This window comes from Dermacentor variabilis, chromosome 5, assembly GCF_050947875.1.
Source record: "Dermacentor variabilis isolate Ectoservices chromosome 5, ASM5094787v1, whole genome shotgun sequence".
In the NCBI taxonomy this organism is placed as follows: Eukaryota; Metazoa; Arthropoda; class Arachnida; order Ixodida; family Ixodidae; genus Dermacentor; species Dermacentor variabilis.
The window spans coordinates 175,368,764-175,380,645 of record NC_134572.1 but is presented as its reverse complement, the minus strand read 5'-3'; the positions used below and the strand labels follow the sequence as shown (position 1 = coordinate 175,380,645).

The window sequence follows — 11,882 nt, the reverse complement described above, 5'->3', positions numbered from 1 at the left end:
CGCGCCTCGTTTTATTATCGCTTCCTTGTTCTTTATCTTTTTTTTTTGTCTTCTTGCTTCCCTTTAGTTGCCCTTATCAGTTAGTCAGCGCCAGTATCGCCCGCCTCGTTCTTGTCCAGTCGTATCTCGCTGTTTACGCTAATGGCAGCCACTTTCTGATTATGATGCACGCCGTAGTGGAGGACTCCGCAAATTTCGACCACCTGAGTCTTCTTTAACCTGCACTTAAATCTAAGTACACGCGTGTTTTAGCATTTGGCCTCCATCGAAATGCGGCCGCCGTGGCCGGGATTCGATCCTGCGACCTCGTGCTCAGCAGTCCAACACCATAGCCAGTGAGCAACCATGGCGGGTGCATGCACCTTAAGCGTGTGTGGGGTGATAGTGTTCTGACTCGACTAATTGTGCAGCCTATACTTCCGGTCGATTACACCCGTGTACACCTTAGCGCGTAGTGATCGCCCCACTCGGCGGCGGCGTGCATTCCTTTTTTTTATTAATTTTTTGCCTATATATACGTCTTGGTGTTACGACGCTTCTGTGGCGCATGCTGCACCGTGGATGGATGCATTCAGAGAAAAGAAGCTAACACACGTACACTGACATGTGAGACGAGCACTGACGGTGTTGCCACGTCTACGTCTGTTGGCGTCTTGCTCCCCGAATGAATGCGTATCACTTCCATTAAAGTGAGTGCACTCGACAACTGTGCGACGTTTCTCGGAAGTCATTTCCTAGTCTCGACCGGTAGGCCTGGCCGTAGAGTACTGAAAGTGATAGGCCCCTAGAAGGAACCAGTCAAGCGGTCTCTTACATACATACATACATACATACATACATACATACATACATACATACATACATACATACATACATACATACATACATACATACATACATACATACATACATACATACATACATACATGCGCACGCCTGATTCCAGTTCTATAGTTATCCGCGCGCAAGGCAGCCTCTGAGCAGACCGAGCATTTTGCTGTCGAAATTTCGAATGGCGTGAGCCGTAGTTGAATGGGCATTGTTACAATGACATCGCGATTCTCCATGTCGAGCCACGAGATCTGCAAATAAAACAAGTGGGCTTCGCGCGACGGCTTCTCGTGGCGCAATGTTCGCCTCCGGCCTTGCCGCCGCGGATTCTATGGCGAGTCGCAGGGGCGACGTTCATCTGCGACTGCGAGTGGATTAATAGTCGTCGCGGCCGCGCTCCCCCGGTGCCATTAGTGCGAGGAGTCGGGGCGGGACGTTTAAGGCCCGTGCGACCGACGACAGAAGGGCCGCCGTCGTGTTCCCTCGGGTACATATGCCGCAGAAACGAGGCGCTCCGAAAGCGACGGTTCGAGAAGCCGTTCGGCGGGGAACCGTCGTGACGACGCACGGCCGCGTCTTCTCCGCGGAGCCCCAGCAATTAGTGCGGTGCGTCACTCAATCAAGCGCCCTCCTCCGGGCCTCGGCTTTCCCTCTCGCTTCTGCAAATGGTTCGAAATGATACCAAGACGTGCGCGCGCGTACGCGCGCGTAGTGCATCAAGCATGCGCGTGCCGGGGTACCCCCCTGGGGCCGCCGGAGGGGTCGCGACGTTGTAGAACGAGTGCCTAATGAGCGCCGCCATCGCGTCTCCTTTTCAGCGCGCTTGCCACCCCTGTCCGTCTGCTCGGCGCGCCCCGGCCGTCGTCTGCTGACAGAGCGAGGAATGCAGCAGCAGCAGACGACGCGGAGCGCTTGACGGATGCGACTTCCTCTCTGCGTCGCTTCGCTCGGCGTGCGCCCCTGTGTGTGTGTGTGTGTGTGTGTGTGTGTACGTCCTCTGCGCAAGCGGGCGTTATCGCGCCTCAAGGAGATTCCGCCGCCGGCGCGGGTTTTTCTTTTTCCCTTTTCGTACTCTCGCTGCTGCCAACTGAGTTACTCCCCGCGTACTTGGCGCATTCGACCGGTGAAGTGGCGACGCGAAGTAGCGGCGGATACGCGCGCGCATCGGCGGCCATCGCAGTCAACAGTGTGCGGCTTCGTCGTCCGAGTGCGTGGAGCATCGACGACTTGCTCCGAGTGCGCGTCTTCGCCAAAGCGACGCCGTGCTCCGCGCAAGCGTGTATGCGATCGCCGTCCCTTCGATCCGGAGGTTCCCGACCTGCTCGCTAGTCAGCGAAAGTGCACTTGTGCGCGCCGTCGGATGGACTCTCTCGCTAGGCATCGCCTTGCGCAAGAAGTGGACCAGATTGCGGGTCGAATTTCACGGGCACGGCGGCGGCGGCGCTGAGTGTGTCGTGCGCGGGCCGACGGCGTTCCGCAATCTTTCGCGGTGGGCATTGCACTCGGCTCGGTCGGCAGTGCGCGCGAAGCAGCCGGCCGAGGAATAGAGCCGCGCGCACTCCGCGTTGGGTCATCGCTCTCCGGCGTAATGCCTCGGTGAATCGCTCCGAACTACTCTCGCGGTCCTCGGATTTTGGCGTCCCTTCTCCTCGCAAGCCATCGTCTCTGCCGGAACGGGTCCCTCGTCGTCCGACGCTCGACGAGTGGTCCGCGGCGACGTCGCCCCGAATAACTCCCGGCGCCGTTCGTGGCCGAGGCGGAGCTGTCGGCAGCGTCTGCAAAAGCGTTCACGCTTCGACGTCTCCGCGAAGCATCTCCTCGGCAGCCGCTCCTCTCCAATCGAAGATTGCCTTATCCGATGCCGCGGTCTCCTTTCGCCGTCGGACCGCGTCGACGCTGCGCCTCCCTTCCCCCCTCGTATAGCGCAGATTATCGTGCCCACCTCGCGGCCTGCGGCTGCACCGACGTCGTCGCGCTTTCCCCGCGACCACGTTCGCTCGTGCGCCGGCAAACAGCGGCGGCAGCAGCTGGTGACAGCGTCCTCGGCAAGCAGCGCGGCGAAAAACACGCCCTCTCCGCTGCGCCTTCCCGGTGAAACGTGTCGCCGGGCCGTCCGAGCTTTCCGCGGGGCCTCGGCGTCGTCGTCGTCGTCGTCCTGCCCGTGACGGGTGCCGTCGTTCACGAGGGTGTGTTGTTGTGCCGTGTCTCGTGTGTGACCACAAACGGGCCGTCTCCTCTTCTGGGCCATTTCTTTTTTCTTTTTTGCGTGCGGCTGCAATGTGAGCGTGGTGCGTCTTTTCTTTTTCCCCAGCTGGCCTCGGTGTGCTGGCGCCATCATTTCGCGTGCGTCAGAGGCCGCGATTTGACGCCCGCATACGTCGATTGTCGCCCTCTGCGAAACCAAAGTGGCACGCGATCAGCGCCATCGAGAAACGGCCCGTGCTGTGTGCTTTCCGTGGGAAGAATTTGGGCTCCGTTTCGCCGGCTCGACGAGCGCACAGTGGTGTTCGTTGGATGAGCGTAACGCGTGACTTTGCTGCGGAAAACTGTAGGGAAAGCAGCCTCGTCGTCGGCCCGTGCGATGGCCCCCGCTTCTCAACCCTTCCGGGCAGGTTTGTGTCTGTGACGCCTCCTCGCGGAGCCATCGGCGCGAGCCCGAGCCGAAGTGCCGCGAGGATCCGGGGCGACCGACGCCCGAGCGCGCCCGCGGTGTTGTGTGCGCTCCACGCTCGCCGTGTCTCTACCGCGACGACGAAGACGACGTCTTCGGATACGCGGCGATGGAGAAGTTCTTCCTGCGGGCCCTGGGCCGCTCGTACACGTACTGCTGCGCCGAAGCGACTCCGCCGCTTCCGGCTCCGCCGCCGCCCCAGCAGCAGCCACCTCCTCCCGGGCGGACGTCCGGCGGTGGCCGACGGTCGGCGGACGTCGGGGGACCCGCGGTGCTTCGCAGCAAGGCCTCCTCCAGGCACCAGCACGCCAGGTCGTCGCCGCGAAAACGACGTGAGTTGGGACGACGCCCCCGGGCTTCGACGTCGAGGGGAAGGCGGGTTTTACGTCCCGTGATTACGCCGAGTATATAGTGAAGGCTGGCTCTCTTTGCCCGCTGTTTCGTTCTTTACTGTTTGTTTTCATTTCCTGTTTTGCGACCGCTAATACATTCCCGGTAAACGCTCTCGCCGAAAGGAAGCGGGAATACAGGAAAGGTTCGCGATCAGAGCTCGCAGCGGCTTCCGCCTCTCCCCCCGGCTGTTCTCACCCGATTGCGTGCAGCGTTCGTTCGGCTCGTGTCGCGCCCGTGTGCCACGTCTCCCCTGGCGTCTCTACTTCAACGACGCTGCTTTGCCGTCTATTTTGTTTCGCGGTTAGCGACGGCTTAATTTTCTTTTCTTTGGTGACTCAGCGTTGCGCTTCAACCATATATGTGCCTTGAACCGTCAGCTTTATTTGCCCCTGCCTTTGAAGTTTCGTTGGCCGTGTTCCCCTTTAACGAGCATTCCGTACAGTAACTGAAAACGGCCTAAAGCACGACAGCAGCAGCGCTGTTTCGAGACGTTATATACCGACAGGAACATGCGCACGTTGCTTCTTATAGCGGCGTCCTTATTTAAGAGCACTTTCCCATTCTTGCCACTTTTCTGTTGCCTAATGCTCACTGCGATGGGCTTCCCATCAGTGGCTAAACCATTGAACTGGCGCTGTCAAAGTGACGTCACCGAAGTTTCTTCACCGACCCCCCCGCGCACACTTTATCGTCTTTCTAGCATTTTCTTGTAATGCGGAAACGCCCGTGAACTTAGAGTTAGATGTGCACGTTCAACATCCCCAGGTGGTCCAAACTTCCGGAGTCCCCCACTACGGCGTGCCTCATAATCGGATGGTGGTTTTGGCACGTAAAACCCCATAATTTGTTTTATAGTTTGTCGGAAAGACCGGAAACATTTGCATGTCGAGCAGAAACATTGTAGGTGCTCGCGATGTCCATCATCACGTCATCCATCGTGCCCCCGATGGATGACGTGTGGCCGCGTGAAACGCGCGCCCGGAGGTTTCGGCGCCGCAGCTACACTGCGCCCATGCCGCACGTGTCCCTGCCTGTTCGGCGGGAAGCGCTGTCGGAGATACGCGTCGAGAGCACAGGCTCGGCGCTCGTGGTTGCTGAGTTGTGTGACCGCGATGACGTCGTGAACGTGACGGCCCACTTGTACACAACACGTGCACGGCGAGTCCCGGTGTACGTACATGCTTCGGAGACGGGCATTGCAGCGTAGCGCCATTCGGCCGGTACACTTGCTACTGTTTGTGGACATTTTGTTGACTGATTCAATCAATCACTCAATCAATCAATCAATCAATCAATCAATCAATCAATCAATCAATCAATCAATCAATCGTTCATATGATAAGTGCGTCCATCGAAGCAGGTTGGAACAAAGTCGTCCCAACGAAGACGACGAGCAATAGACACGTGGGCACGTGGTCAGCTAGACTGCAGGCGAGCGTTAAATAGCGTGCTTTGTATATGTACCTTAATTTTAAGGGGATTTCTGTGTAATTAGTACTCGAGTTGCGAAACAATACTGTAGGCTGTACTACGTGACCGCTGTAGGAGTGGGGCACTTAGTGATAATCGTAAACGAAAGATGTAAAATGTAGTGCCGAAACATTCCGCCAAAAGAGTAACTTGTACAAAGTACAGTACGAACGGACAAACACCAGGAACACTTGCAGAGTTCATCGCGAGGATGACCCGCCGTGGTGGCCCGCTCACGTGGCCGCGGCGTCCTGCTGCGGAGCGCGACGTCGATTCCCGGCTGCATTTCGGCGGAGACCACGCGCGAGTCGCACCCACCATTGTCTATGCGGCTTCCCTGAAACCGACTGTGCGGTGAACGTGCACGAGCCAAACCTATTTAATCGAGACGCTGAACTCGGCGTGCCTGTTGTGCTTCTTAGGTTGTGTCTTGGCGCTTCAAACAAACCCTACGATAACCTCGCCCGTACGGCGGAGCACGGGTATTCGAAAATGCATTTAAATTTAAAAAAAAATAAAATAACGCGCGTGGCTACGAGTGGCCAACGGGAAGCCGGAAACTGCTCTCCCGAGGAGAGAGAAGTGTGGCCCGCCGTGCGTAGCGATGTGTGTGCACAGCAGCAGCGAGCGAGTCGCACGCGGCGACAAGCTGCGCACGCGACGTTCGCGTGTCGCCGATCCACCCGTGCACGGGCTTGCCCCGGAAACGTGCCGGCGACGCTGCTCGGCGGGAGGCCCGGCGGGGAAGGCCTCCTCGGGGGCGGCGATGCCCACGTGCGGTGCCCGTTCGTCCTCGGAAAGCGCGCCGTCGTACAGCGCGCTGCAAACCAGATGCGCAATGCGCTGCTGCACTGGGGCGACCTTTTTTTTTTTTTTTTCTTCCACATTTGGCGGACTTACTTTCTCGGACCGTTCGAACGTGGCTCTGGCACATTACAGAGTTTTAGAATAGGGGCCCCAAACGTTTTGGGTCCCCAAATAAATAGCGTCGACGCCACTGCGCATGCGCAAGACGTAAACTGCGTTTGGATTTTGCGTTGGGAACGCTATTTCCCCGATTTAGCGGGAGCCAAAATAGCGGCCCCAAAAGCTTTCCGTCAGCAAACATGGCGGCACCCATCGAAGCGACGGCTCTAACCTAGCACCAAACTGGATTCGATACGTCGTAACGCGTCAAGTTCGCAAGCTAGGAGAAGTGACTGCGGTTATCGCTTTCTCTCAACTAGCGTGTGTTATGAAGACGCCCCTGATTCCGAATTCGATTGTGGGTTTTATGGCTCGTAGGCCTAACACGGCTAAGCTTGGCTGGTGAATACACGTAAAGTTCGTTTGCCGAAAACTAAGCGGAACTAATTGTTTGCTGCTTACAGAATACCTCTAAATTGTAATTAATCGCGAACACACCCAAGTCGAAATTACTATTCCTATAATAAAATTGCATATTTTATTTAATTATTTCTAAAGCTTTTCTTTGTCGCCGTATAGTGGCGCTGTCAGCGCAAGACACTATCCGCAAACGCAAAGCCCTATTCTAAATCTCTTCACTTCTGCGTGCCCCAACGCTAACACCCGCAAAGCTCTTTGGGGCCCCGAGCTATTGGGACCCCTATTCTAAAACTCTCCATTATCGCCGTCGCGTCTACTGCACTATTAAAATCTTATTTACCTTTCTTCAGCTTTAGGGGCTGAAACGCGTAAGAGGCAACGTGATCGAAGCAAGCCAGTTGACTGACCGCTCTCTACATGTTGCCCAATAAAACTAATGCCCTAGAAGGAACATCTAAAATATTTCGTAATCGAAATTAGTTAAATGTCCTAACAACTGCGTGTCAGAATCTACCGAACCTATTCGGGAACGTTACGGACGATGTGCTGTTCGTCTCGGTCACCTAAGTATGCCTGGTATGGGTGTCCTTACCTGCACGCACGCATGCATGCATGAGCAAAGCACGGTGGTGTAGGCGCACGGCTGAAAGAAAGATGTAATCATCGTCTCGTCGTGCGCTCAGTGTTCTACCGCGTCAGCACTGGCCATACACACACGCATTCATGCATTCTGTCTGCATTGCACAGAACATGTCTTCGATGAACGCTTTGCGTTACACTGATTGTGACAGCGCGTGCGATGTGCACGCATTTTAAGTTAACCCTTTTAATATTGCTGCAATTACAAATGCCATGCCTGTCAGGGCGCAGTGTTCCCAAATTTGGTAGAAATCTCGTAACTGTCAGCAATATGACACGGTGCGGCTACTTGCTGTTTGATTAATGTTTTTCGTATACAACGTCTTGTCGCAGTGTTTCCGAAGTATTAGCTATAGAACACTAACATATTTAGCCGCACGTTTCGAGGGCGCATTTCTCTGAACTGCTGCGATGTAAAGGAAATCTCTAGCAGAGTGGTACGCCTTGCGTAACGGCTTGCTTCTGATTTGCAACTGCAAGGTATATCGAGGCGCTGTAAATTAGCTAATTAGTGAATTTTTATAAATATTTGATACTTTACTAATGATCACATAGCTGTTGATTGCGTGCTTAAAGGGACACTAAAGGTTACTATGAAGTCAAGCTAAATAGATAACGCAATGCTCTAGAACGTCTAAAGCGTCAATATAATCGCGAACAGAGAGCTTTAGTAACCGAGAAATTGAGGCAAATGCATGACACAGTTTGAGACTCCCCAGCGACATTCCGGTACTAGCCCGATGACGAAGGCACTCCTCATCATAATTTATGTCACTATAGTACTCAACTACTCCTATTAAAAAAATTCATTAGGTTATAAGACGGAAGAAAATGCTACTTGTCTACTTCTGTTCGATTCTAAGAAAAAATAACATTTTGCCGTCACCCTTCAGTAGTATAAGTGGTCGAAAGATTTCGTTTTCGCTCGTTTCGCGCTCGACTTTGCGCCGCGCGCGCTTTGGCGTTTCAGTTGTTTCGTTATCGCCTCGTGCTGCGCTGGTTCTGCTGGCTCGCGAAACTTTCATTTGGAACAAGCAGCGAGAATGCCACGTCCATGTAATGCGCGAACGGTCCACGGAACCTGGCCAAAAGCAGTTGCAGCGGCGAATCTAACTTTAGTTATCACTTATCGTACTTATCACTTATCGTATCACGTATCGTACTTACTGTGTGCCAACCAGTGAACCTCTCCGTTCGAAGTTGTTAAGTGCCGTACCTCTGCCACAGCGCGTTTGTAAAGAGCCGAAAAATCGCATAGTGTGCTCGCTGCACTTTCGTCCGAAGGATTACGAGTTCAATGCCGACTTACTGAGGTCGTGTGGAGTGCCTTTCAAAGCAATGCTTTCCCGTAGCGCTGTTCCGTCGGTCTTGCCTCCATTCTCCGAAGCGCAAGAACAACTCCAGGTCGAAGACGGGGCGGTGAGTGCGGCATTTCGTTTTCACGAAGGAAAAGCTACAAATGTGCGATTACGTACAGCCATGACATACAGTTGCCATCGTAGTTGCCATGCAACGACGCCGGCAGCGCGAGCCCTTAGCAGCAGATCACGTTCATCAGTGCTTAAATCGCTGAAGTCGAGCACAGCATCGCGAGCCAATGTGTCGTTGTCAGGGTCGTCCATTGCTAAGAGCGTCAAAGTTGGCATCATAAAATAAAAAACCAGCTTGTCGTCGCACGCTTTCCCTTCCGCTAGCCACCATAGTTCCGCTTTCGCGCTGCTGTCGGCTCTGTCTTGGCTCTGTTTCTGGCCGCGCACTTGCGTTTTGTGCACAAAAGCCGTAGCGCCGTTTGCGGGAGCCGTTTTACTCACCGACGGCGCAACGTCACTATGAGACCATGACGTCAATACTCCTCGATCGGAGGACGGGTGATTTAAACGGCGCTAGAGGTACGCGGACGATTCAGAACACATTTTCTCTTAAAATAAGTCTCTTCTTCGCATGAAACAAGAGTTTCGAGGTTTCTGGGATGGTATTTCAACAGTTCACGTTGACTTAATGTTAACCTATAATGTCCCTTTAATCATTTGTCGGCGAATAAACCTTGTCTTTATGTCTGCTACGCCTTTTTTGATAATCACTTAGTTTTTGTCGAAACAATTGCTATACTGTCTGTTCCTCTATGGTATAAGCACTGCAAACATCGTACAGACTGAGGTGAACGTTTGCCCTTTGAGGATCTAACCAGTAAATACAATACTTCGCGGCCATACACAGTGCAGCTTCGCCTGCGTCCCTAAAGAATCATCGGTCACGGTGACCGGTGGGCTCCCGTACTAGGTTTGATGTTATTGCCGTGATACATGTTCATCGTGATCATATTATTTGTAGCACGTTTATAAGCTGCCGGAACACGTGCAGCAATAATTTGCTAATCTAGTTTCAAGTTATTTCAGAAGTTTTACTCTTTTCCAAAAGCGAGCATCCGTCCCATGCATTAGCTTACGGTGAAAGAGTAGCAGCGATTTCCCCACGCTCTCCACGAGTTCAGTACATGCAGCTAAGCTCACAGCAGCAGCTGATGGCGCTCTAGCGCTCTAGTATCTATATGACGTTCTTGTGACGAGCACGAGGACTTGGGTTCGACTCCCGCTCTGGGTCACTGCATTTCAATAGAGGCGGAGTGCAAAAACACTCGCGAATGGAGCTTTGGATAAGGTGGAGAAAATTAATCTGAAGCTCTCCACTATAATGCCTCTTCATAACCACTGTGTTATTGATCTAGAGCTTTAATGCCAATCCATTACTTGGTGACACGTTCAAAAAGCCACGAGCGGTCAGGTATATAGTGACCGTAAGTGTCGTCATTGATTTGGCTGCAGAGGCTTTCCGCGGAAGGCGCTTGACGATCCTCACCTCTGGCGCGTTGTCGGCGTCGCCATTAATGAACGGCGCTGATTGCGTTCTTGGCTCGGCTGTGCGGCAAATGCCTTTCGCGGTGAGACTTTTGCCGGCGACTCCCTTTCGGCGCAGAACGAATCCGCCGGAAGCCAGATGCACGTGGAGCCAGATGCACGCAGGGTTCGAGCTCGGGAGCTGGACGTGCCGGTGCTAACTTTATGAAAGCATGCTCGGCGCACCGAGCTGTCTCGCAACCAAAAATTCAGTCGGCGATGTGCGACGCTCGCTTTGCGCCCGATTGTACTCGCAGCCTTCGCAGCATCACAGCTGTGAGGCACACGTATACCGCGTGCGCAACTAGTCGCGACAGAGAAGACATCGGCGAGAGAGAGAGATTTGATAGCGAAGCGGGCGCTGCCTCCCAGCGGGGAACTCCGCTCGGCGTCGTTGGGACGTTGTTGTTGCGCTGCCTTTCTTTTTTTCTTTTCCGGGGCGCAAGACTATTCGCCCACCTCGGTCACGTTCGGCAGGTGCACGCGGCAATGGCGACTGGCCAGGGCCGCAGCACGCGCGTGCGCCGCTGCTCGATCGCGCGTCGTCTCCTCGTGGAGGCGCGGCCACGCCGATGAAGAGTCGCTTTCGAGGGTCGCTCTGCACATAAGCCCGAGGGCGTTTCCATTCGGCTCACGCGGAGCCGTCCCGCGCACCTCTGGCCGGCCGATCTGATCTGACTAGTCGTGCGGCAGCCATTTTTTTTTCTCGCCTTTTATTAATGCCCGGGAAAGTGGGCCGCACTGTGTTCGCGATGGGGTGCGAATCTCGATGACCCGCGCTGGATAACCGGGGACCACGACCACGTTCCCTGGTTATCGTTCGGCTATTCGAGGGCAACAACCGGTGCACGTGGTCGCGTTCGGGTCAAGTGTATAGCGAGGTCGCTGCCCTGGGTTTCCCTTCTAACCTGCGGCGCTCGATCGCGCGCGTGTCTACGTGTGGCGCATCTAGCTATGCGTCGTGTCATTTATTGAATTGCAGACTTTATTTCAGTGTGCATCTTCGCACTTAGTGAGGCCAAAAGGCCAGGGAGGTTGATAACATCTTGGTGCCGGGGTTTAATTTGTCTCGGCAGTTCAGGGATGATGGAGACGAAGACCATCGCGGTGATCGGTTTAAATGTCAAATATTTAGGCTGGTACGAGTTTCGCTTCCGGTTTTCGAGTTCATTCTCAAAAATATTGTTGCACGCATATGAACGTATAGAACTACATCTTGCATCGTCAGGTAGCCATTGAAGTATTTCTGCTTTGAGAAGGCGTGTTTCTTTTAATCTGTTATGTTGTCATCTAATGGTTACTCTCTGGAGGGATGCCGCGATAATCTAGCCGCGAAGTTATTCACAAATCCACGAAGTGCTGCAGTGTCATTACACGGGAGAAAGAGAACGGAGTGCTGCAAAGCAACAAAATTTTTTGTATGCACGGACATTTTATATTGATCTGCATGTGTGCCATACGGTCTAGGTGAATACCGGAAATCGCTATTTACGGGTGAAGCCTCGTTTCTGAAATGGGAGTAGGAGAGGGAGGAAGGTCGCTTCTTGGCGCTGGTCGAGCAAAGGATGAGATGAGCGTCTTTGCACGAACGAAGGTCAGGTCTCCTCCTCGCACCACACATCATGTGCCTATATTTCGGCTAGTAGACCTTTTTAAGA

General features: G+C 53.9%; 1 protein-coding gene across 2 annotated transcripts in view; it reads left to right on the top strand.

The window, feature by feature from the left end:
- Positions 1–1,849: 1,849 nt before the first annotated feature.
- Positions 1,850–11,882, top strand: part of LOC142583348 (centaurin-gamma-1A-like) — a 141,911-nt gene continuing 131,878 nt past the window's right edge. The window contains exon 1 of one of the 2 annotated variants that reach the window (XM_075693769.1): positions 1,850–3,834. In XM_075693769.1, the coding sequence (XP_075549884.1) occupies positions 3,612–3,834 (223 nt within the window). In that variant the 5' untranslated portion in view covers positions 1,850–3,611. The remainder of the gene's footprint in view (positions 3,835–11,882) is intronic. The other variant, XM_075693771.1, reaches the window with a different exon arrangement.